Source organism: Chlamydotis macqueenii, chromosome 24 (assembly GCF_036417535.1).
Source record: "Chlamydotis macqueenii isolate bChlMac1 chromosome 24, bChlMac1.mat, whole genome shotgun sequence".
Lineage (NCBI taxonomy): Eukaryota > Metazoa > Chordata > Aves > Otidiformes > Otididae > Chlamydotis > Chlamydotis macqueenii.
Genome location: NC_141579.1, coordinates 4,503,330 through 4,529,823, shown reverse-complemented (window position 1 = coordinate 4,529,823; position 26,494 = coordinate 4,503,330). Strand labels below are relative to the sequence as shown.

At 44.4% G+C, this 26,494-nt stretch overlaps 1 protein-coding gene across 3 annotated transcripts; it reads right to left on the bottom strand.

Annotated features, from left to right (window-relative positions):
• Window positions 1–372: 372 nt before the first annotated feature.
• On the bottom strand, window positions 373–26,262 carry TRIM29 (tripartite motif containing 29). Of its 3 annotated transcripts, none has more exons than XM_086766176.1 (9): window positions 25,408–26,262; window positions 17,638–17,733; window positions 16,109–16,342; window positions 15,537–15,735; window positions 11,619–11,702; window positions 8,140–8,205; window positions 6,794–6,895; window positions 5,621–5,697; window positions 373–2,717 (listed from the first exon to the last, which is right to left on the bottom strand). In XM_086766176.1, the coding sequence occupies exons 1-9, from the start codon at window positions 26,260–26,262 to the stop codon at window positions 2,655–2,657; spliced, it is 1,776 nt and encodes a 591-aa protein (XP_086622302.1). In that variant the 3' UTR covers window positions 373–2,654. The 3 variants fall into 3 exon arrangements, with proteins under 3 accessions (XP_086622302.1, XP_010117092.1, XP_086622303.1); XM_010118790.2 differs by having other exon boundaries at window positions 8,146–8,205; XM_086766177.1 differs by lacking the exon at window positions 8,140–8,205.
• Between the last annotated feature and the right edge of the window lie 232 nt (window positions 26,263–26,494).

Sequence of the window (26,494 nt, the reverse complement as noted above, 5' to 3'; positions counted from 1 at the left end):
CGGTCTCCTCGCAGCCTGGTCTCTCCCAGCCTGATTTTGCCCTGCATATATGTGAGCTTTCTAGCGATGGCCTTGCAGGGACAGGCTTGCATGGCACCAGTGTTTGGAACCTGACCTAGCTAGGCATGTCTGCAGGGTATTATGCTAGAAGTATGTCCATCAGTCTGGCTTTGACCTTCAAGGATGTGGGAATTTTCTCTGAGCTGACATAATTCTGACTCAAAATATCCAGAAAGCAGTGAAAAGAAAGCCTCTAGGAGCTGGGAAAACAGGTTCTCCAAACCCCTTGCTCATATAAAGAATATTTTTAAGAGACTTGGCCTCACTGAGACTCTCACAAGCATACAAACACCAAAGACAGAGACCTTGTCCTCAGGGTTTTTGATCAGACATGGAGCTTTCTCCTTTATTTCTGCAGCATGTGTTGCACACGTGAAGGGCCTCATTTACATCAGCGCAGTCGTGTCCTGTCTGAGGAGGTGGAATTCTTCTTGCTTTGCTGATCAAGACAAACACGATAAAAACAGTTCATGCACAATACACCTTGTAAGCTGCAGCACTAGTTCCTTGAGACTGGGAGGTACGGCAGGGCCAGAGCTGTGCCCCGTCCCACGCTCCTCTGGTGGGACAAAGGGCTATGGGGAGGCCAGTGAGGCTGGAAAGGGGAGGCCCAGCATCCTCCCAGGCTAAATGCAAACAGCAAGTGGCTCCGTCCCTGTCACCAGAGTACGCTGGTGTGAAAAGTTGTGTGTGCGAGGTCTGAGCTGAGGCCCTTGAAGCGAGGAGGGGAAGGGGAGCAAACAGGCTGTGGGGACTGCGGAGGTGGGGTAGGGCAGAGGGGGTGGCAGGAGGAAGGGGACACTGGCTGCCTCAGGCCGGGCGTTTGTGTGCTGGGTGAGGGGCAGGGCAGATCCCAGCTGACACCGCAGCAGGCCCTCTTTAGAGTGGGAACGAAGAGGGAGGATTTTAATATCTGAGTTTTGGAGGACAGAGGGTCATGCCCGCATTTTGGAGAACAGAAAGGAGGTGGTGGAAGCTTTTACTGGGACATAAGGGACCCAAGTGATTACCGGACACCTGCTTGGGGGCAAAACAGTCAGATTTAGGGGGACAGAGCATATTTTTTTATCCTTTCACAGACATACTCAAACCCCTCAGTGTATTTCCTAGCAACTCTATCTCAGTTTCACTTTCTTCACTTCCTTCCCTACCATGCTATCCTTTTCTCCTCTAGTCATTAAGGAGAAAAAAAGAATTATGAAATAAGTGCCATTTCAAGTATTCTGGAGCAACCAACTTTCAGCCTCAGAAGTTTTGTCTGAGGTGTCACATTAAAAAGCAGCGATAGGCATAACCTCTCTCAGCAAGGCGTTGCAAGCATTTTGGGTTGGGAAAGGTGGGAGGAAGCCATTCCAAAAACTGCTTGAACAGAGCAAACCATGAAAAGCAGCTGTCAGGTCTTGGTTCTCTGTTCTGCAGCTCCTTATCACCGTTTGAGGGCTCGGATCTTGCAGTGGGCCATCTGCTCCTGTTGACTGGCCTGGGGATGCTTTTGCATAGCATAGACCTAACCTCTCAGCTTTGTCCAGGGGGAAAGAAAATAATCTCAATGAGATCATGGAAAAGTTAACCGGCCCTGGCTGGCTTGCAAGCTGGGTGTTGATGTGATATGTCTATCTGGGGGACAAATAAAAATATTATCCTGACCAAAAAGCTATGGTACTAATTCCCATTGCAGAAAAAAAAAAAACCTACCTGAACCACAATATATAAATCAATTTTGGTTTAGGGGAATTAAAAAATATCACAAAACAAAAAAGCGCCCAATACCTGTGGCATCTAATCAATCTTATGTTAGTAGGATGGATTTTCTTTTTATTTCTTAATTTGAAAAGGTGGCTGGAAGGGGTACTTTAATGGAATAGAAAGCACCTCTGCCCTCCACAATAGCTGGCCTTGGGCTGTAGCAGCTCCGAATAGGCCCTGTTGGCTGGCTTTTTGGAAGCCAGCAGGAGCAGAGCTGAGCTGGCAAAGGACCCTTGCGGAAACGTACTGGCATGGGCTTGGGGAGAGCCTGCAGGGATCTCAGGGAGGTGGCAGCGGTGGAGCTGATCCTAGCGAGGTCCCCATCCGAGGCAGGGCTGGGTGATGGGGTAGAGAGGCACGGGAAGAGCTTTAGTCTGTCACTGTTCCCAGTGGCTGTGGCCTCTCCGTACCAGGAAGACCTTTGGGCCCCCCCCAAGCTTGACATCTTTTGCCAGGACTTAATAGCTATGGTCACATAAACACAGGACAAAGGGGGCAACTTGTATAGCAGAGCAGGGGGGTGTGCTACCCAAGCATGCATGCTTCCCAGGAGAAAGCAGAGCACCTTGCTCTGCAGAGGTAAAGGGAAGGGCATTGACAGAAAGGGAATAAGGAGGTGACAGCAGAAGATGGGGTTACATTGTTAAGGCCTGCAGAGCTTTCAAGGCAATTAGGTGATTTGGAAAAAGTCCTTGTTTCCTCTAGTAAAGGCTATTCCCTTCTGCACCTTCCCTCTCCCTGGCAGAGATTAGAGCAGTAAGGTTAATATAGTAGCAGGTACATCCATGAAAATCCGCAGCTGAGTCTTCACTCCAAGTGCTGCCAGCTCTTCCCTAAATCTTCAGGAATCAAGGTGCCTCGTTGGAAGTGGCTCCATTGCCTTTGTTGACGTAAAAGGGACGGTAATGTGACTGCAATGGAGAATTTGGGGCATGTGAGTTTGACCTACCTTCTTTTTCTGACTGCCTACACTTCACACTCCTAGGTAACCCAACCATACATATCTTAACATGCTCCTATCTTAACACCTTCAGTCTTTCCTCTGGCAGAGCAACACCACCTCATTTCACTACTGGAGGTGCAGGAGTAATCAAATGCAAATAGTGTTGCTTTTTGATTTACACACATGCTTTGCATGGGCTTCATTCCTGAGCCAAATGAGTCTGTGTGTCATATAAAATCTCAGACTATGACTCATGGTTTGACGAGAAGGTTCTGGGAGAGAGGAATGTCACCTCTATTTTTGTGCTTCTGTCAATGTCTTTTAATTGCTCACTAACCTGAGAACTCAGGGGAGTTTTCAGACTTAAAGCCATGCACGATTATGCAAGTGATCAACTAAGTTGTATGGTATTGGTATTTATTTGTGCTCTCTGGCTGGCAAGCCAAAACTCTTGTGCATGGAAATTCTCACACAAGGGTGTACTGTGTATTCACACTTCCACATGTTGTGGGGCCCAGTACTAAACGTTTGTGTAAACAGAAGTGTAAAGGGAGAGTCGGGGCAGAGCCTAAAGGAATTGCTATTTTTCTCTCTCCAGCTCTGCTTACTGCAGTCCTTAATTGTATCTCTTCTCATACCTACCCCTGGAATTTCAGTCTTATCTGCACCATTACAAATAAGCAACATGTGGCAAAGTTGTGTTGTGCAGCCTAGCATTGGCTTGGGATGATTGCAAGATACCAAAGCCAATTGATTGATTGTGTTAGCTGCTTGCACTCTTCAAGGCAAAATCTCCAGGATGGATGAGAATATACTTACACCAATGAAGCAGTGACCAAGGCAATCAGGAACTGTGGTTTTGTAATGTCTGATCTATCTTAGGTTTGATCCACTGCCCAGATCTCACTTGCAGAAGGTGGGAGAGACATCACAGCAACAGGCTGGTACCTTTTGTGCAGCACACTAGTTAATAGCAGGCATAGCCAGAGGCTGGACCCATGGGCAGAGCAAGCCCAACCCATCTTCCTGCTTAGTGGCATCTCCCAATACCCCCTGCTCAATGTTCCCTTTTCTTGAAGTTCTTTTTATTTTATGGCTTTAATTTACACTATAATTAAGAGATGGAAGAGGGGGGGCTTTGTTTTAAAGAACTCCCTGTAGGTTAAAAAGACATTCTTCCTTAAACAGTATAGTCCTTTGTGAAAATTCATATTTACAGAGCTTTTAGAATGTGTATTACTTAAATACATATTTAAGGCTATTTTAAAAGCTAGATTATTGGCCCAATAGACCATAAAAGCTCCCGCAGAGCTACTGCAGTCCAGAGCATGTATTTCTATTTTGGGACTTTTTAATGCTTATATTTATAAATTCAATTGTTAGATGCAGGGCTATCTGGTGAATATAGGCTATAAAAACAAAATAGCCGCTACAAGTGTATGCATGAGAGATGAAGGGAGACAGAAAAAGACTGGTGACTTCATGCAGGAGAAGTTACCTAGGCTTTCTCTACGGGGAGTTGTGTTCATGCAGCACAGCACACTGTCTGTCATGCAGTGGAGTGCTTATTGCTAAGAAGACAATACTCACGTTGTAACATGTTGTTACACTCAGTGCCTAGTGCTAACAGAGACTTCACATTCCTGACCAGACTTCACCAGTACAACACAATCATTAGGGAGGATAGCTGGTATCTACAATCACTGGGAAGAGTCTCCATCTGGACACACACATGATGAACTAGATTGTCAATTAGGAAGCCAGTGATCAAACGCAAGACAGAGAAGATATTGCAAAACTTTGCTGTTCCTAAGAGAGATGTTTTGCTGTAGCACAATCAGAGATTCAAGGCTGGATTTCCTAAAAGTGATACAGTCTACCAAGGAACACCCCCTTCATTGGCATTCATCTCCTGATGGGGCCTTGAAAATTTAGCAGACACACACAGCTGCAAGCCCTTAGGCAGCCACTTTCTAACTGTTGCTTATTTCCTCTGTTTTCTTCCTTCAGTGTGGGTATACTCTTGATTCTTGACCCTCTGCTTGTTACAAGTCTTACTTCCAGGGAACAGAAAATAATCTTTCACAAATGTAAAACCAGGATTTTAAAAATAGATTTCATCTGCAGAGATAGGGAGAAACTTGACAATCTTAATTCAGATCATGGAAGATCTTAATGAAGCACAGTGTGAATGGACATTAAGAAAAATAGATAAACTTAATGTTTCTGTGGTTATGCATTGACTGTTTGTTAACCATGTATATTTAAGATTACAAGACCTAGAATATCACTGTCCTCTGCTCCTTATAATGCAATTACCTGTTTTGTGCTAACAGTGCAAATTGAGTGACTTACAGAGGTTCTGGTGATTTATGATCATAGTCTGGCCCTTCATCTTTGATATTGCAGCTGCCCACTGTAAGATGTAATTACCAAGATTCTTTTATATTATTATCTTTGGTGTCTTTTACACAATCCGTGCTTTCTAGATGCCACAGACTACTAAGAGTATATGATATCCCTGCAGAGAGGAAAAGTACTACAGATAGCAGCATGTGTGCTATAATACTTACACAGCTTCTAGAAGCCTGGATCAAATTTAGACCAGGGCAAAATCTTTTCAAAATGTCATTTTGAAGTATTGATTATTCCTACAACCCAGAGCTCTGCAGGCAAGGGGCTTAATCTGCATCCCTCTGTGGATACAGTTAACCACAGAAAAAAAGCTTAGAAGCTGTTGACTTGAAGCTATTACTTTCTCATCTCCAAAGGACCCAAGCCCTGGTCTCTGAAGTCTCAAGTATCCCTAGAACAGATCATTCTCTTGCTGAAGCTGTGCACGTGCTTTCACACCAAGGGTATATTTCTTACCAATACAGACTGCTTAGAGGATTTCCATGTCTGTGGCGTCACCTTTGCAGACTGATGTCTCACTATTGAAGGATAAGCTGTGACAACATAAAACAGCCTGTTATAGATCGGTCCCTGCCACCATCCCCATCTCCCCTTGCGAGTGTTAAGGTGAGTAGCAGGACTGGAAGTGCCACATAATTAGTATTGCATTGCTTAACACTGATATGCAGCTGTTTCTGGGGTGGGACACAACAGCCATCAGACAGATGCGTATTCCACCACCCAGTCAGTTAGGAAAAGGGAGTAAAGAAAGTCTGTCTAATTAAAATGTCTGAGGAATGCAGAGAGGTGGAATGCAATCCACCAATTAAATCTAGGCTAAGTCCCAAGCTAAGCATTCTGACTCTTGCAAAGAACACTATAGGCTATTTAATTAGTGCAAAGAGCCGAGGCCTGGGTTTCATGTCAGAAGTTAATAATAGTACCGCTGGCAGTGTGATAAGCCCTAACCCCCTTCTACCACACCAGCTCAGTTCTGATTCTCGCTGAATCACAACCAGTTTCAGTGCTATCAGGCAATGGCCTTTCCCCGCTATTCCCCATTCTCAAATTAATCAGACCTGACTCTGCTTGGCAGGTGCTCTGATGCTCTTGGATTCCACCTCTGGTGCCCTTAAACTAGTGGGTAGTGAAGAGGATTATGAGACAGTGAACAGGGGATTCTGGTTCGGATGAAGGAGGACAGGCAGCTATTGCATATTTCTTTTAAAGGTTGTGCTCAGTGGATGTTATTCTTTCAGGACGATAGCTGTTTTAAAACATCGATGAAGCTAGAGAGGTAAATGGCCATGAACATAATTTCCTAGTATCTTTCTCTCTCTGGTCCCTATGTTTCAACTCATCTAAAATTCTCATCTCTACCCATTACAAACACAATTTTAAAGCCCTTCAACTATTCACTTGATATAATTTTTTAATACTTTTTAACACTCTTTCATAAACTCCTGTTGCCCTGCTCAGCAAGTTGCTCATGTAAACACGTGCGTGTATCAAAGAGATTGACAGTCAGGGCAGGAGATATGGGCCAAGTGTAGGACTGCTCCAGGTCTTCTCTGGGGGAGCAAGAACAGGATTAAATATCTTATCTAAAAAAGGGGGAAAAGGAAGGGGGAAAAACTAAATGCCTAGTACCGGTCTTAGTGAAGAGGCTCCCGTCAGACTGTTTGCTGAAGTCACCAGGCGGATTCTGTCCCACCGAGGAGAACTGAAAAGGCAGCTTAGTACCATTGCCTACTGGAAGACAGAAGAGGTTGTGTTATTCCATGGTGTTGCATGCTGCAGTGGGGAAGCCTAAGTATTTCAAAACACAATCTGTAAAACTACTTTCAACCAGCCTGGGGGAAAATCAGAACTAACAGCTTTGTTCCTTTTCTCTTAGTAAGAAAAGGTGGATGAGAGCAGTCAGTTGTGCGATCCCAGTGTACGCAGTGTGCGAGTGTGAAGAGATCTTGGTGCTTGAGGCAGGCAGGGAAGAGCCCTTCTCTTGAGAGACCACAGCACAGGTGTGACTGAAGAGCAGCAGCTTCCTCGCAGGTAAACTGCATCTCCAGAGTTTGGAGTAATGAGGCAAAACTACATAACTGCCGAAGCTCCCTTGCCTCCAAGCAGTTGAAGCTTTATTCAAAGCCCCTTGAAATTAAAGCAAGGCTTCCCCTCCTGGCCTCCTTGGGGTCAGGCCCTGCTTGCCAGAATGAATCTGAGAGCAGAGACAATGAGAGGGAGACAGCCCTGCCTGTGGCATGAAAAGCAGGAACAACTTAGGTGTGGCTGTGAGTCACCAGAGCTTCCCCAGGTACAGTGGCCATGGATGCTTGTAGGCTGCCTATGAATGAAAGGAAAGGCAGGACCCTCTGAGCATGAATGAAGCAAAGTAAGGAAATATAGGCGAGAAAAAGGAAGGTGAGGATCTGGGAAGAAAAGGCATGACTCACTGCTGCTGGTTCTTGGTACACTGGCTCAAAGCACCCCCTCCCCATTGTGCTGGATGCTGTACAGACAGTGAAAATAGGGAAGGCTCTGTCTTTTGAGAACTTATGAGCTAAGTAAAAGGTGTACGTGTGATGGAGAAGAGCAGTCTTGTGTTTCTGAGACTGGCTGAGGGTACTTGGAATCCGATCCTGTTTCTGCCACAACCTCCACAGATTGCCTTGGTTGATGTTGGCACTTCCATCGACTGCAGTTGGTTAGGTATCTCAGGATTTTTTCAAAGTGGCAATGTTTTCCATCTTCTTCTTTCACTGCCTGAACAATGAGGACTCGAGATGCCTTTCCCTCCTATATACATAGCGCCTAGAGCAGTGAGACCCTGGGTTCGGGCATATGCAGATGGTGCTCATAACCCAGCTAAGAGATGGTTCTGTGAGACAGCGATTGACAGGTAACAGGACAGCTGAGAGAGGAAGCAGAAAAGGTCGGTTAGCCAGCTAGAAAGCTGTGGCACGGGGGGTTAGATCCTTTCAAACTGAAGTCGGAATTACCCGTACCAAGTGTTTCCTCAGTTGCTTGGAAGGAGGAAAATTCCCATGATCGTGGGTTGAAACTGGCTGTAAAACAAGAGCATCCAGTTCAGCAGTTGGCTCCTGATGAGCTGGCTCAAAGGCCTGTGGCTGGCATTGCTCTATGAAACAATCCCCACCAATTTGGAAGCAGCCCCAAACCAGAAATCTGGGTCCAGGGAGTAGAGGAGTACCTGGTCATTTTACTCTGGGTTCTAGGGAATGGTGAATAGACTTCTCATTTAGAGAATTAAGCTCTCTCACTGCCACAGAGTTGTCTTTAGCTGCCTTAAATTGCAAACTCAGGTTTGTCTACTCAACATGACTATTCTGCAGAGACCTGCAGGCAGAGGCTTGGATTTAGAGCTCAAGAGACACAAGTAGAGGAACATTTCTTACTCAAGCACATTCTTAGCCACCGTGTCAGGCATGTGCTCCAGGGTTTCACTAGGACATCATGCTGTGATGCATACTAGTGCTGTTGTACCCCTTTTGTGAGACATTGAACTCCCAGAAGAGCAAAAGAGATGCATCCTTTGAGCTGCTATGCTGCCATCCTGTGGACTGCTTTTCTATTTAAGCAGTGTTTCTATTTAAGCAGTTGTCTCTCCCCCTCTGTGTGCCTAAGTCCCTTCTGCTTTTCATGCAAAGACTTCCAAAGGCACAAGATGATCTTTCCAACCTCCTCCTGGCTTTGGGCTAACTGTTTGCAACATCAGGACAAGAAAGCTCAGTGGAAGAGGACAGAAACGAGTGTTGAGCAGTTGAGCAGATTGTTCCTCAATTTTTTAGGCAGCATTTGAAACCTTTTATGTCTCCCCTCTGCCTCATTATGTCATCCCTGCAGGCAGATGATCCATGATACTGTCTTTAATGACAACAGCAGCGGAAGGCTACTTGAACTGAAGCAGGGTTTAAAAACCTATAGGTTCAGCTGAAATCCAATCAGTTTCTTGGTATAGGCCACTGCAATTAGCGCAGAGCACTACTTGTGTAGGATTCCTCAGTGCAGCAAACAGATTTGTGCTGTGACCTCAGGGAGAATTTCGACCTAGTGAGAAAAAGGGTGTGTTAAAAAACTATCATGAGACATTCAAGGATTCTGTCCGTATTATACAATGCAAAGAGTGGTCCTTTTTTTTTTTTTTTTTTTTCTTCTCCCGTTTTATGGAATTCCTTAGAAAAGATGCAATGGACTTCAGTGCTGGACTTCTACATGACACACTGATAAAGCATAAAGAGTTAAAAATTATTATATGTATATTCCATCATTCATCAGATGATCCTTTGCTAGCCAGCATGCAAGCTAAGTGGGTCATATCTCCTGTTTTGCCTCCTGATTCATTCTGTTCCCAAAGTCCCCATCAGTGTAGTTTAGCAGCTGATTCCTTTCTGTCAAAGTGTTCCCATAAGGAATCATGCTTGAGCTGTCATCCTGGTGGCAAATCCAGTGCTGTTCAATCAGCAGAGACTGTGTGTGCAATGAAGTGCAAAGGGTTTTTTTTGACAAAGTAACTTTGTTGGTAGAAAATACAGAATGAGTAGCTTTGGAAGGCAACATGTCTGTGCTCTCTGGAAAATGTAGATGTGTAGGCAGAACAAATGCTCCCCCAGTATTTGTGTATTCCAAAGTCCATTGCGGGAAGCAGCGGGCCACTGAACTGTAGCTGCTGTACAACCCTCACATTACTCTGTAGCTGACAGCATTCAGCAAGTGTTCCCACTGGATCTTATAAACAGCACTAAATAAGAAACTCTGTATCTAGCAGTCCCTGCTGATCCCTCCTGTCACTTGGCACATCCTTCAGGAGGCTGGGATGCTGGATTCCAGCTGGGAGCCAGGGAGCCCCTGCTCCCAGGTCTCAGCAGCTGATCTTCCAGAGAGGAGCAGAGGGAAGTCCAGGCACTATGGTCCAGAGCAGTGAGCAGCCAGGCTGTGCCATGCTGTGGTACTGCTGGAAATGGCTTTTCCCTTCCTTTTGCCATGTCAGGTTTCAGCCCTGACACATATGGGAGCAGTGATGGCAGAATAGCATTGTTTGCTGTGTTCCTCCCCTCACACCTTCCCCATACTCTTCAAATGGATGTTGGGCCATTTCCACCTGAACCTCCACATTTTGGATAGAGATGGGCTCAGCCCATTTTTGGGTGCAGGGCTGAGACAGCAGTCTCTCCCCAACATCAGCAGCTCCTCTTAGCAGAACATGTGTTTCCCTGACAGCGCAGGGCCTGTAAAGCCCTGTAGCAGCTAGGGTATAATAGCAGCTATAACCATCCAAGCAGTATTTGGAGACAGGCTCTATGCAAAACAAACCCACCACTAACAAAATTCCCTTCTGCAGCCTCTGAAGAGGCTGCCCCTAACTTGGGGAGCTTGCAGATGCTGAACTGGGAATGTTGCCTGTTCCTCCAGTATCTACTCCGAATGGCATCCTCACCCCCATGGCTCCAGGCAGGGCTGCCAGTGAGCTGTCAGGCGTGGGCTGATAACTGAGGAGAAGGGCAAAGTGGAAATCCAGACAAAGGGCTTAGTGTTGGGATCTGGGTTATCCCTATGAAACCCTAATGATACAGCAGGCAATGTTGCACTTCAAATATGCCGTCAGGGGAGTGCCACCGCTAATTGCTGGCATATCCCTTCTCCCTGCCCACCACCTGGCTTTGCAGAACAACAGCTGTAAACACCTGGCAAATCCAAGCAGGACCTTGCTTTCTAGGGATCAGAGGAAATTGGTTACTTACTTTGTGCTACCCTTTCTGTTCTTTTGTTTCTACAGGCGTTGCTTTGCTTAGGCTTTTAGCACTCTCTGCTTCTCACTCTGGAGGTCCTGATGCTAATTTAGAAATAGACAACTGCCGTTTTACAACCGACTGTGTGGAAAACAGTCATTCACTCCAAAGATGCATCCTGTAGTGTTCGTGTAACAATTGGGACACAAGCAAGTCAGCAGAGCTCTTGTCGTCAGAGTCAGAGCTCAGAAAAGAACCCCAGACTCCTGCTTTTTTTAGGAAGCATCCCACACTACTATCCTTTCCCTGTAGGGAAAAAGTATGTTTTCTGGTAAAAGTAAAACTCTAATGCAGTGCAAGCCTAGTGTAGCGTTCACACTTGATAACATAGTGGGATAAGCTCCTGGTGGAGAATAATGCTTACTTCAACCCAGTAACACATGTTAAAACTCCCCTATACTCACAAACTACACTCTTGAAAGAGTTCAGCTGCTCCAGCTCTCCTCCATGGAGCTGAGAACCTTTGCTGCCTTGTTTGAGATGAAAAGGCAAAAACTTCTCAAAGCTCTGTAGGCTGGAGAGAAGACTTGGCATAAACAAATGCAGAGGGACCCATCTTGTCCGGGGGACAAGGAAATAGAAGGGAAAGCAAATTTTGGGACAAATCATTAATGAAATTCCTTTCCAATGCTGTGTTTGGAGAAAACCTGACCACCATTAGGGTGCCATACCTTTGGGAGACAGGAACATGGAAAATCTCTTCAAATTGTCAGGCTGGTTCCACTCATAGTTGTTCATCATGTACCGGTGGTCACCTGGAGAAGCAGAGCAAGGACATAAGCTGGAGGAGGCAGCTTAGTGGCCTTGAGGAAGGGGACAGGAGGAGGAGGAGGAAGGGGAAAACAGACTGGAATTGTTTCCTGAAGTGTTGCAGGAGAAGATTGTTCTGCCCTTTGAAAACAAGTTCCTCTATTTTTGTAAGTCCTCTGCAGAACTCTCTGGAAAATCCATAGGGAGACTTGAGGGTTCAGGCATTTTCCTACCAAAATACTGCTGGGTGGCTAAAAATATATCCCACTTCAAAAGCGGTGGTTTGAGTTTGGCTTCTTTTGTGTGTTTAACCTGTGCACAGTGCTGGCTTTCAACCAGCAGATCTTGAACCACAAGTGTTTCAAAGCTCAAGAAAGTCAGTGTTGGGAGGGCTCAATGAGTTGGTTTCTTCAGTTTTTAAAGAAAGATGCTAAATCTGAGTTGCAAACAGCTCTAGCTTTCTGGGTTGTTGAATACGGGCATTTGGTTCAGGCTTCATGCGAAGTGGATGAAATCTACCCTTTTGCCAGGTATTAGGCAGCCTGGTTTTGGTTTTCTGATGCTGATCCACAGGAAATGGATCTGGTGCTGATCCACTGCTCTATCAGTAAAGTTGCTCATAAAAATATTTTCTTTTAAGGCCTCAAGTGTTACATAAACCTATTGTTCTTTGCAAGGGAGTAGATTTGGTTCCCATGTTTAAATAGTTCCATTCTTTAATTCTTAAGCCACTGAACACACTTTTATGTTATTTCTCCATTTTATTTTTGTGTTATTTAGACTCCCTGGATAATCTCTGATTTTTTGCCTCCTTGCCACACAACTAAGTAGGTACCTGTTATGACAACTAAAAGAAAGTGGATTCCCTTTGGAGTCTGCTATTAAGCAGACTTTATTAGTATAATATTTTTTCCTGGGAAATTTTTTACACTAGAAGATCAAGCCGGTTGCACATGAATTTGTTGCAGTGACTCAGGGGGAGTCTGAGTTAATTAAATCCATTAAGTAATTGTGGAGTTATTTCCTTGCAGTCACTAGATGCAGAATGCTGTCCTCTTTCAAGTGTAACAGTGGTTTGAAAAACGGAGAGCTCTGAAGTTTGAGACCTGCCTTAAATAACATTTCCCAACTGAGTGGATACCACCGTTCTTCTATTAGGCAGACTCCAGGCTGCATCTATTAAATCTCTGGTAAAGTTTCTGAAGATGCCCAGGTTTCTGGTAGCAGTTAATTGTTGCCCTGCTCAGAAATGTTTTGGCACTCGAATCCCACAGATTTCAAGTACTATTGAGGACTTCTGGCATCAGTAACATGGAGGGCACCCTAATTAAAAATGATCAAGTGATCGAGAAGTAGTCAGTCTTTTTCCAGAGCTACTAGAACTGAACATATGTATACTCTTGTTGGGTTGTACAAATGGCCAAATAAAATGTTTTCACTTCAGGACTGGCAAAAAACAACCCAGAAGATGGAAGGTAACTTTCTAAGTTATGGTAATTTGAATGCAAAGTGCTTTTATGCTACTCATCTAGTTTTCAGAAGTGCTGTGAGTAGTCAGGCATCCAAAACTCCTTTGGCATTATGCCATCCAGAGTTTGTAAATTCTGCAAAGCTCCAGGTGAACAAAGAAGAAGAAAGAAAAATTTATAAAAGTGATTTTTTTGGATCTGAGCTGCCTGTTATCTACTTGTATTAAATTATAGCGAAATTTCTCAGCAAACCTTAGCACATGGAGTGTTGAGAATCTGACCAAGGACATTGCAGTGTCAAATGTTGGAAGACAAGTAATGTTCAGTTTCTGGTAATACTTTCAGGGTAGGAAGAGTTTAAAAATCTGGCTCTAGCTATGCATTGTAGGCACTTCAAATGTGATTCCTGACTTTTTTGAAAGGTTAGTTCTCTGGATTGGAAGTATCTGGTCTATCTAGTTCATCCCTTTGGAGAACAATGGTGCTAGATAAACATTAATGAACTGTTTACAGTGCAGGCTACTTGGGGCCAGGGACTTATTCTTTCTCTCCATAATGTAGGAAGGTAGCAGGCTGTCACTTAATGAATACTTGTGATTCTCATTACAGATCTAAATGTACTCTGGTCCTGTGTCACCTTCATTCTTATTGCTCTAGATGAATGCCAGACAGGCTGATTCACAAAATCCAGGCTCTGAGAAACATTAGTGTGTTGACCAATAAGTGAATGAGTGTTGTTCTGACCTCTGTGCATCTTTTCAAAGGGCTGCTTTTTGTATGGGAGTTTAGGGGATTTTTTGGCTGTTTCTTCCCCTGCTCCTTTATCATATCATCTTGTAATGTGGATCTGTCTTTTCTGGAAGGAGGTTGGAGTGATTTGTATGGCTGTTGCTCAGGAAAAAAAAAGGTGATGTATTAATATGGGAGGAATGTCTAGAGAGTACCATGAATTTGAATGAAATAACAGTGACCTTGCAGATTTGTAGCAGAGTTCCTCAGCTGCTTGTGTTGTATGAACTGGACTTGAGATTATTCACGCATCTTTTCAAGTCACACGTGCCCCTGGACAGCAGGGTGCAATTTATCCTCATGTCACCTATCCAGCTTCTTGACCTTTATTGTTCTGGTATCTGGGGTTCCACAATTATTAACAGATTATATCCTTATAGCAACCTGGTGAGATACCAGTTAATTCCAATCCTATTATTCTTCATGCAAGATGTCATTTCATGGGATTAAGTAACTTGCCTAAGGTTACAAAGGCTGTTTGTGGGAGAGCTGGGAAGTGAACATCAGTTATGCAGTCCCATTCTAGTGCCCTGGCCTCCCAGTCTTGTATGTGAGCTTGATGCAAGACAAGTCCTTTCTGCAGAACTAATTCAGAGACACAAAGTGGGTTGTAAAACTTAAAAGATTCCTTGCAGTGCTGTGGTGTTGACCATGACCTCTCTACTCACATAAGAAAGATCACCCATCCTTAAACATCACTGAAGTGTGGGGACCATTTGTCACTGCACATCCTTTGAACGCCCTGGCTCAGGGCAGGTGGGAAACAAACCTCTCTCTAGTGAAGAGAATTATGATCAGAGTTATACTGGTTCAAGTCATAGCTTAACCTGAATACCAAAATGGAGAACTTTTTACTTGGAAAATCTGTTATTAAATTTGCAGTGACAGGTGCTTGCAGGGTATTTCATATTCCAGCTGGGCAAGCAGTGGCTGAAGGAGGCTGTTGTAAAATGGCATGTCACACCAGCACAGCCACCCTGCTAACCAAGCTGTACAAATAGGCTAATGACAGCATTTCGAAATTGCCATACTGGGATGGCTACATTGACATTTCTGCCACTGCCATCTCAATTTACCTAGTGAGCCACTGAATTGCCTTAGTATATCAGTGCAGTCTTCCACATAAAAATGTCATGTTAAACTTGCAGGGGCTTGTTGGAGCCTGGCACAAGGCAGAGTGTCCCTGCTGGCCTCTCGCAGGAGGGAAAGATCACTGCTCTTGGCCCCCAAGAGAAGTGTTGCTCTAAAGTCCCATGCGGGAGGTGGCTGAACCAGTTAGACACTGCAAAGCTGTAATGAGAAACAGCACTCAGGGAAGCAGGGCTAGCTTGGACCCCTGAGTCCTCTACACACAAGATACTTAAAATTCTTAGCAGTTCAACCGATTCCATCCCTGCATAGGTCTGGTAGTATACCTCTGATATTCCAGAATGAATTCCAGCTACAGGTAGTGTTTCTCCCACTTTCCCCAGGTCCTTGCTTACTTTCTCCTCTGTAAGAGCACACTCACAATGCATCTCCTCTGACTCTGAGCTAGGCTTTGCCCAGAGAGGGAGGGAGGGAAGATCTCATATACTCTACCATTCTCCATGTGGTTCCTCTCTATGAAGTTGCGGCCAAGGTCTGCCTTGCAGATCTTCTCCACGTGCCTCATGCAGACGTTTAGGAGGTCATCTCTGAGGAGTCCCATAGATGGACTCATACTCTCCCCTTCAAGCAGCACACTGTATGTCGGGAGAGATGGAGGGGGTACGTAATTCCGCATCAAAGCCCCAAACTCCTGCCAAAAAGAAGGGAGGAGAGGTTACTGAGGAACATAAGAGACAGAGGCTGGATCCTAGGTAACTGTCTAATATTAGGCTCCAAATAGTATGAAGTGCAAAGGAAAATAGTGAAGGTGGAGGGGGCAGACAAATGTTCTGCCCGTGAGCTGTAGCCATCTACAAAAAAAAACCCAGGCATTGGCATGCCTAAGTTCATTCTTCACCTAGCAGAGCAGGGGCAGCTTCAAATGTCAGGGTCAGTTCCTGTCGTATGTCTGCATTGAACTGGAGAAGATTAATGCATCTTACACCAACTTGGGATTTGTCTTTGGGACAAATCCTGTCTTTGTGAGGAAAAAAAAAAAGAAAGGAAAATGAGATCTCAGGTACCTGCAGGAAGAGCACAGAGTCACTGATCTGGTGGATCTGCTCCCTGTTCTCCTTGTCCTCCCGCAGAAGCTTTGCCCTCTCTTCCAGCTCATCCACAATTTCTTTCACATTCTCCGATGCAATCTTTTCCCTCTGGTCCAGGGCAGCCTTCACTTCATCCCTCTGCCTCTCCAGGTCACGGATCAGCTCTTTGAAATGCTGGTCAACTGTGGCTTTCTCATTGGTGGTGTAGTTCTGCAGAGGGAGGGGGCAGAGAGAGGAGGCAGCAGGAAAGATGTGGGAGAAATAAAATAATAAATTTCTTATGGAGTCTCTTGCTAATAGAGGGTTACAGAGGGAGGATACATCCAAGCATTCTCAGCATTTAGACTGTGACTATGGAGAGAGACTCTAGGTATGTAAGTCTTAGCATCAGAAAAGTTCTGCCAAGAGAAGTAATACTTGTTCTTGAAATAATTGTGTGTGTATAATCTACAGGGCATGCTGTCTTCCTGATTATAGGAGTATATTTTTTTTTTTTCAGTTCATGAACTGCACTCTTAGGTGATATTTAAAAACACTGTTTAACCCTCTAAATCATGGTTCTGGCTCCTCAAGAATTTGAGGATCAAATTCCCACCATTTCAAAGGATGAAAGGTGCTGAAACACTTTTTACAAATCTGACCTCTAGGTCCTTCTGAAATATTCCTCAGAAGGACTGTGGATGTAACTAAATTAAGAGTTAAAATTTCTAGGTCAGATTTCCAATAATAATAATAATAGTAGTAATAATAATAATAATGAAGCAGACGAAAAGCAGAACTGGCAAGCCAATATGTGTGTACACCACATAAAAGGGAGAAGAATGGCTTTGCCTATTAATATTATGCAAATTTTCTGGGGTGTCTCCAAATAGTGTTTTCACTCCTCTATTCAGTTAGGGTATAAATGAAAAAACCCTACCATTATTATATTCTAACCCCTAGCATGGTAAAAGAATTATAAAGGACCTCTGTATCGGTATGGATATAAGCTGTTCCACTATAAGCAAAATGTTTGTTGGTGCAACTGCATCTGTTCCTGTTACGTTATCTCTAGGTAATTCAGAGCCCTTTTGGAGTTTATTTTTGTGTGTGCTCTAGCAGGAAAAAAAAAAAAAAAAAAAAAAAAAAAGCAGCAGCAGCACACTTTTGTTTCCAAATCAGCCTGGCTACTGGTGATGGAAGACCTATAAGGGACCCAAAGCAGGGAGGCACTTTGGATCGTTTTGTAACAAGGCTGCGCTGCCTCTTCTTGATCTCCTGCAGGGTATGTTGCAAGATGACTTCAGTAGGAGTTGTTGTTTCCAAGATTTGGCATGAGTAAGTTTTGGAGAGTGATGTGTTACAGACTGGATAAGGAATGGAGTGAGTAAGAGCTGGATATGTCAGTGACATTGAGGAAAGGAGGAGAGGGACGTGAGAGAGTAGGAATAGTAGAAACAGAGACAAGAAAGTGACAAGTAGAGAAGAAACAGAGAGGTGAACTTAAAAGAACATCCCATACACACCTTGATACGGTCCCTCTCCTTCTGCCACTTATCCATTTCATCTTCTACCTCAATGATCTTCAGCTGCAGTTGCTCTTTCTGCAGTGAAAGCTCAGCCTGTGAGAAGAGGGAAGTCTTATGAACTGGGGCTGAGAGTGGCCTACTTCAAAGAGGCACTGTGCTTCCACTTATGCATTTGGCCCTGAACAATAATAGCTGGGAGGTTCAGGATCCTGGCGCTGCTTCAAATAGAGACCATGTGCTGACACTGGGCAAGATCCCAGAGCTTCTGGCTGGGTCAAGAGATTCAGCTCCCTCAGCAAAGACAGAAGCAGAAGCACCCACCTACTAGGCTACTGTCATGGTGCTGCTTTTAATCACATTAGAGTCATTAGCTGGAGGGGGAAGAGGCCTGTTTCAAAATTCAGCTGTGTATGCAGCGAAGGGCCCATCCCAGGGTGTGCCTCTGCAGCAATAACAGTTTTCATGTAATTACGGAATGACGTTTGACCAGTGTTGCAACAAGAGGACGATGCCTCCGGCTGGAATTCTGTTTAGACAGGATTGTGGATTAATTTGCTCTGAATTGAGAGCTTTCATGTTATGATGAAGCTGGGGAATGCTTGGAAAAAAATAAAAAAAACACAAAAGGAGGAGGGAGGTGTAGTCAACCATGCTTGGCTTAGATCAGCAAGTTCACTGGGATTCATTTACATTTTGTTTTGCACTGGCTTCCCAGAGAAGCTCAGACCAGACAATTGCATGCAAGGCAGTTTGTAAAACTTGAGCCCATGGAGGGCTGGGCAGCCGCGCACTGGTGTAACATGCCGGCTGGTCTGCATGCCGTGTCTCTGGATCAGACCAGCACCTGGCTGTTTAGTAACGCCTTGCGCCGTTAACTCTGGGCAACCTCTCCCTCAGTCGTTCGTATTCACCACGTCCCTGCCCAACAGGTCATGACAAAGCCTTTGTTTATGCATTTCAAGATCTTTCTGTGTTTCATGTGTGTACAGGTTGGTCACAACACAACTATAACTACAGGCAATCTGGCTATGGGACACTTATCCCCTGAGCTGTTCAGGAACTATGCAGGTGGCAGAAATTACCTGTATTCCACAACTAAGCTATGTCGTGTTAGAAAAGTTCTGAAAGCCCACTGTTCATGTGGGATCCTTTGGCATATGGTTGTATTACCCAAAAGCACTCACGTTTAGGCTGACAGTTAGAGGCAGGGGAGATCAGGGACGGATAAATCCACTTCCACACCAGCTAACACAGTGAGGTCTCCCTGCTGTTAAAACACGAGATGTAGTTCCCACTGCTTTGCTGCCCATCTAAGAACATAATACAACATGGGTCTTCTCTTGTGATTATAGTTGCCCTTGGGGTGGGAGTTGACAAGTTTTCAATTCTCCATTGAAGGAGTAGAAAAGAGCATCACACGATGAAGAGCAGGCAACAAACTGTCAACCAGTTCAGGCCAATGAAATTAGTCCATCAGGGCTCTTGTCTTAGTACCATAGTGTTTGAACATCCTCTTGAGCTTGAATCAAGCACAGCTGCATCTGAGATCTATTGACTCTAGCTGTTCCAATATTGAAAGACCCTATTTATAGAGGGAAAACAATTTGATAGCTGGTTTATTGCCTTATAAAACAGAAGAAAGGGGGAACAAAAAAGGCAAATGTACTTGAAGGTATCTCAGTGCCAGAAGATCTGCATCCTTACATTTCATTGTAATTGTCCTTGTTTGTTGAGAGTTAGGAGAGCACTGGCCCTCTAAATATTATCCATACACCGTTACAGCCTTCAATAGTCAACTGGATGCAGTCATGAGCTCATATTCTATAGGGGTTCAGAGCAGACAGGGAAGGGTTTTAAGGTATAAGATCATTAGGGAGCCATATCGGTATCAAGATGAGAACATTCCCTCTACTACTGATCAAGAGAGTAAAGACATGACCTTAATCCAATTTATGGTTTTCACTTTTTTCAATACAGTGTCTTGGAGGAATGCATGCTTTTTTCTATTCTCCTGTGCACTCTGAAGTGTCCTCTTCATCAAGACACAAAGGTGTGCACCAATCTTTGCACACTAGGGAAATGCAATGACATAAAAACATTTTAGATCCAGATATCCATGGCACTGCAGTAACCAGTGTGAGAAATTACCCTATAATGAAAATTGTTTCCTTGAGCCACAGAGCTACATTCCAATGGCACTAATTGTTAGCAAAGTAAAAAGTGCATCTCCCGACCAATGGGAGGTTTTGTTTCCCTCCTCATCCCTAAATATCAGGACATTCGTAAGACAAGAATGTGAGTGAAATCATACAAAGAGAGACCAGAGGGATTTTTTTTGAGAAGCGTAGACTTTTCACCACCACGTAGATGCTCCCAAACACAAAAGGTTTGAAAAGAAAGGTTAACAGGAAAAAAAACCACGAGGTTATGGCTGGAAGGTTGAGATAACAATATTATACTTTTATAATACCTTTTGATTAAGATGCATCCCAAAAGAGTTTTGCAAACTTTTACTTGCTCAAAAGTGATAGCTAACTCAACAGCTTGTTGCAGTTGTAATATCCCTTCACTCAGAAAGGTAGTTTGGGTGCCTCTGGGATGGGATGTAACAACTATTTAAGAGCAGACCCACACTACAATTTAGAGTGAAAATTACGATTTGCAAATGGAAATTACAGAGAGAGTTCCGATAGCTGGAATGCAAATACCGCAGTCATCCGGGTTCGGCTTGGGTTAAAACACCCATACTGAGGGCAAAAGGAAACACTAGTACAGACACCAGCAAAGGCAAGGGAGATGTTTCATTGCATGATAGTACAGACATTAAAATTAGTCTTACCATAGAAAAATATATTTAAAAGTGGTCCAGGGAGACGATGGAATGGTACAAGAACTGGTGACGTGGGGGGCACAAGGAGACAAATTTAGTAGGAATGCTCTGGAGATGGACCACAACGTAAGGGGTTCAGCAAAGGTGATTTCATGATGTTTTTAAGGCCCTGTTCTGTCTAGGGCTGGCTGGAAGATTGCTTTAGCTGTCCACATATATCCTATGTTATGTTTACAGTAGGGTGGCTACAGGTACTAGGGATAGTCAACTTCTTAGCTTCATTCCCTGTGAAGAAACTTCTCTCCTAGCTTTCTTCATATTTCTTAGATTTTCCAGGGTCAACATTCTTTGATCTTATGTGATGGAACCACCCAGAACAAATCCATTGGGTGAGACCTGAGGTTCAGAAGGTCCCAGTGAAAGACAATATAGTGGCTCCACCCATTGTGAGAGGAGTCTCTACAGTGCAGAAATAACAATAACAGTGAAGAAGATCTAGGAAATACAGGTTTAGATCATTTGGTTTGACTATAGCAAGTTGAGAAATTCTGGTACTGAGTCTTTCAGCTACGAGAGGATCCCCCTTAGAGTCTAAGTTAATTAGGACAGTCAAGAGGCCTAAGTGAAAGTTCAGAGCGCAAACCTAAACATCCCCAACTGAACCCAGCCCTTGTGCTCTAAAGGCCTAGAGATGTGAGATTGAGTCTTGCATCATGATCCAACTCATTTTTGCAAGGCAGTAATACAAGCATCATCATGTCTTAATGCTCTGGGAGCCCAGGCCCTGAATCAGGGAACACCCTTGTGTCACCAACCAGGGAGAGAGCTATGCTAATTACCTGACAGCAACAACCAAATGCAATTATGAAGCTAGAGAAGTATTTAAACTCTTTGTCCTAGTACAGGGCCTGTACTGGAAATGACATGGCTGAGAAATCAGCAAATTGTTTGAGACATTTTTTCTGTTGCTTTTGCCATTACATTTTTCTGCCTAAGCTTTTGTTAAGCAGAGATGGGTGTCAGTGGGCTACAATTTCTGGAGACTGCCAGCATCCTGGAAAAATGTCAGTCACTGTATGAGCCGAGGCCAGAAAAGGCTCTCTGCTTGGCACAGTTTCGAGAGAATGCCTTACTTGCAAACTGGTGGATTTTCCCTGGGTTCTGCCCTCACTGTTAGAGGCATTAATGCAGAATGCAGGCACAGGCAAATCTACTCTCAGTCACAATTTGCAGGAGGTCAGCTTCCCCAGCCTTCCAGCTAGGAAGAACGTCCTGCGGGTAACTGCACCACCTCTGTAGAAAGAGCATCTGTCTTCAGCTGTGTTTGCAGAGCAACCACAACTAGTGTAGGTAAGGTCTCACAGCCACATCATGCCCTGACTTTGCACCAGTGAGAAAGACCAAAAATTCTTCCACTGGCATATTGATATACTCTTGTTTGCTCTCTGTTCATACAAAACAATACAGAGAGGGCTCAGATGGAAATCCTCTGGATCCACCTCTGTGGACAGTTGACTTCAAAGCCTAGTTCAGACTCAGTGAAGTCTCCCCTTTTAAAAGTCCCTTTGTTCAAATGTGGAACACCCAGCTCCTGTTTCTGCACAGCAGTTCTCTGCTGCCTCTTTAAACCTGCTGTACAATGTGAACTTTTCTTTAAAAGTAAACAATTAAAGAAAAAAAATCAAAGTGCTTTTCACTAGAACTGACCTGATGTGCTGAGTACTAAGGCCGGCGCTGGGCAGTAACGCCAGGTTATTTACAGCTCTGTGACTGGCAGGTATATGTCAAGTTGTCATGTTTTGAGAATAGACCTGTAAAACAGGTTTTGAATGAAGGATCCCCTTTCAAAATGAAGGATGCTGTCTGAAAGGAGGGCTCTAGTTCTGCTGATAAATCAAGCTGGCCAGAGGGTTTTATTGGAGCATACAAGCTGCTATTGACAATTTTCACTTTTCAACTGTGTATTATTAGCCAGCCTCTCAGACTTTTTCTTGGTTTTTTTCTTGTACTGATTCTGGTGGGAGTGTTAATTTTCCTTTAAATCTGTAGCAGGAAACTAATGCAAAGTGGATCTGGGGAAGGCATTAAAGGTTTGCTGGGTAAAAGACGCAAATACCACTGGGTGGAAACTCAGGAAAAAAAATGTCTCTCCTGCCAGGTTCTCTCTGCCTGACCGTCTATGCGTTTTATTCTTGTCTGCTCAGCATCACACCAGGAAAAGGGAGAAGAGTGACTCTCACCCTAGGCTCCTGAAAAGTGGAAAATGCTGCTGTGTTTTCCCTCTGTCTCACAGACAGAGAAATATCAGGCTTTGCACTACTTGTCTAAATGCTCTAACCAGTAGGTGTCTGTATAGTGGCTTGTTTGCATTCCTGTTCTTTTAAGCTATACTGTCTCTGTCTGCATTGTGGAGCAAGCAGAGTTACCTCATTCTACAGAAGGATCTTGAGCTATCCCTTGATTTCCCAACAGTAAAGTACAGCATCTCTTTTCTCTACAGGCCTATAGCAAAGATAGACTCATGAGAGAGACTCTAAGCTGCATTAATTTTGCAATACAAAAGGAATAGACGTGCCTAAACCAAGCATGTTACATCTTAATATGTGACTGTTTTGTGCCACCAAACTGCTGAGCACACAGATTGACAGGCCTAAGTGCATCACAACATAGAAACCCCCCGAGTTCTTCTGGAATCCTCTCCAGGTTTGGAGTTGCAGTATAGCCAGGGACTGGGAAATCCTTGCAAATAGACCAGTTGTTCCTCAACAACCAACACTGTGTGAAACGATCTGTCTGGATACAGCTGTATTCTGGTCACCAGTCCAGTGGCATAGTTAGCACATTTGGAGGCAGTAAAGCTACCCTGGAGCTGCTTGGATGCCAAGCTGTGAAAATGGGGCAGGGATGGCATTGACCTGACATGAGTTTTTTGCTTATTCTTTCTACAAAGACCAGCAGTACCAGTCACACTTCGCCATTTTTCTGATTTGTGGTTGTATTCCAGGTCAGCCGATTTGCAAGACTTGAAAAGAATAGGTGGTGTACACGAGGGACTGGGAAATGTTCATCCGTCTTTGTGGTTCTTGCTAAGGCTCCACCAATGGTGAATAAATCAGGGCTAGGAATAAAGGTTTGTAAGCAACAGCTATCCTGTTAATTGTTTTTGTCTGAGTGAATACTCACACAAGTTTCAACATGATCAAAACTCGTTGTCAGGAGAAACTTGCACATGTGTATGATTCACACTGATAAAGCCCTAAATCCCTTTGGCTTAGCAGCAGCAGCAACAGCACAGGACAGTACAAGAACTAAAGCATGGAGGTAACAAGAGTGGCACAAGGACTCTGAGAAAGAAATCAAACTTAATTTAAACCTTAGGTAAAGTCTTCTCTGCCCTGATATGGTTGCTTCTTTAAAAGCAACCAAAGCAAAGTTCTAGGACCATCCAGCCGCAAGGAGGTGGCTCTGGCCAGCTTTGGTTCCTCAGGGAGCAACTGTTAACCTCTTTTCAATAGAAACAGCTAAGAGGAATTGGATAACCAGACACACGCTAGACACAGCTTTATGAGAGTTAGGCATATGCTATGTTCAGAGCTGACATCAAAAACACAAGAAGCAATTATAAACCAAACAGCGGACTAGTGAGCCCTGCAGGAATTTCATTAAGAAAGACTGTCTGAGACATGGAAGAAATATTGTCTGGTTTCAGCAAGGCTGCAAGTTGGATATTGCAATAAAAGACCAAAAATTTGCACAGGAAGACAGAGATAAGTTCTAGATAAGATGCTCTTTCAGCCTGATTAGATACATCTTCCTAGCACCTTAGAGTTAAACTGTTCTTTCAAGTTAAGGGTAACTCAAGACTTTCTAACAGCAGGTTGCTTGCTCACTACATCAGAGCACTGGGCTATGCTTAAGACTGTGATTTAGCAGATTTGGCCCTTCCAGTTTCTGCCATGTGTCTATGTGACTCTAGGAGAATTGTTTTAGGTCACCATTTCATGGGTTTCCTTTCTATAATGTCTCCTGCCCTGTCTGCTTAGATCAAAAGATCTCTAGGCCAGGACATGCTCTTACTATGGGGATGTAGAGCAACAAACATGGTAAGACCCTGATCTTGGCTAGAGTTAGTGGAATCATCATACATCCACCCACAAAGCAAACAGCATGAGCAAACAAAGGTGGAAGACTTTTCATTAGAGTGAGCGCTGTTTCACACACCAGCCTCATCCCCTTAGATGTCCATCTTCTGAACCTATTGTAGTAACGCTCCGGGGAAATTATAACTTGTTTTGTGTTTGCAGCAGGGTTTTTAGTTCATCTAAGCTTCAAGACTCTTCCCATAGGTGTGGCTGGGCACACAGAATATCAGTAACAGAAAAGAAAAAAAAAACAAAACAAAACAAAAAGCCATAATCTCACTCTAAGTAGCTGAGATAGCAATTTTCAATAGTAACCTAGCAACCATCAACAACTTGAGCCACTGATCTGACTACCTGTACTCTGCAGGTCCTGAACTTGAGCAATGCCCCACCTTTCTGGCTGTGGATAACACTACACAAACACTGTCAAAACTTGAGACAGTTTTTTGAAAACTTAGCACATAAGGCTTTGAGTCAGCTTCTGCTGAAAGTCAGTGGTGCAACCAGGGATGGAAACCAGGTTCTCTACTCCCCACAACCCAGTCTGCCACACAACACCAATGCTATATTTATATATATGCTGTAACCAGCCATTAGGAGAACAGCAATCCCATTGCAGCAGAACCCAGGTAATACCAGTTCTCCACTAAATACTTCCCATCCACCACCCCTGCATCCCAAAATTACATTGCAGGCATGATTTTAGGACAGACTGTAGGCTGGAGAGCAAAACCTGTGGTGTAATTATTGGGGTGCATTGGAAAGATTGGGAATATGCAATAAAAAGAGCATTACCTCTTTTCCTGCTTTCTCGATCTCCACTGTCACTGTGGTGTGGTTCTTGTGCTCCTGGAACATGCAGAGGTAGCAGATGCACATCTGGTCTGTCTGACAGAACAGCTCCATTGTCTTCCCATGCACAGGGCATTTTCTTGCTTCAAAGTCCCTGATGGGGTCCAGGAGCTGGTGGTCCCGGAAAGCGGCTCCCTCCAGATGGGGCTTGAGGTGCAGCTCACAGAAGGAAGCCTGGCACACCAAGCATGACTTCACGGCCTTTTGCTTGTTATCGATGCAGGAATCACACAGGACATCCTCAAGCTTCACTCTGGGCCGTGACCCAGCTGCTCTGTCAGGCTTGTTGAAGGTGGATCTTCTCAGGTCCCCTGTCTCCACCAGAGGGAGAGTTTTCTTCAGGTCCCCCATCTGCCCCCCAGAAAACAATGACTTCCTTCCTTCCCCTTCAGCAGGCAGGAAGCTCTTTTTGGAATCCAAGGAGAAGAGGGACTTCCTGAGATCGCCTTTCTCTGCAAAAGAGAGGGGTGGTCTCCTCATGTCTCCTATCTGTCCGCTGGCATATTGCATCTTCTTTGAATCTGCCGAATCCATGCTGAAGTAGGTCGATCTCTTCTCATCAGATGACTCCACAAACTGAATGATGGGCCTCTTCCAGTCACTGCCAGAGAAGAGGGAGCTCTTGATTTGCCCTGTCTCCAAAGAAGAACCACCAGTGCCCTTCATAGGTTCCTTCTCACCTCCACCAGGGTTTGCGGTCTTTTTCACTTCTTCTTCTTTTTTGGGGGCAGATGGACTCTTCACATCCTCCGGCTTCCCAGTAGTACCGTTTGTCCTTGCTGCACTCCCTGTGTCCATTGTCTAAACAGGGCAAATTGACTTCACTGCTCAGTCTTTCCTCCAGGTCCTGTCTCTCAGCCCTCTCTACAAAGCGGGTATGTCTGCCCGGTTGTTGTCTCAGCAAGGAATGGTGGTGGAATGCAGGAAAGTTTCTGCCCAAGTGACGCACCTGGAGCTCCTGAAAGGAGGAGGAGAATGCCTGGATTATGCTAGGTAGACGCAGGGAGAAAGAAAGAAACAGACGTTACAG

What these genes read in the sequence shown, in the direction of transcription:
- TRIM29 (XM_086766176.1), bottom strand. Translation starts at nt 26,262, where the DNA reads ATGGACACAGGGAGTGCAGCAAGGACAAACGGTACTACTGGGAAGCCG. An exon ending in TCGAGAAAGCAGGAAAAGAG is followed by an intron (nt 17,734 to 25,407) that starts GTAATGCTCTTT and finishes CTCTTCTCACAG; the next exon opens with GCTGAGCTTTCACTGCAGAA. An exon ending in ACTCTGTGCTCTTCCTGCAG is followed by an intron (nt 15,736 to 16,108) that starts GTACCTGAGATC and finishes TCTTTTTGGCAG; the next exon opens with GAGTTTGGGGCTTTGATGCG.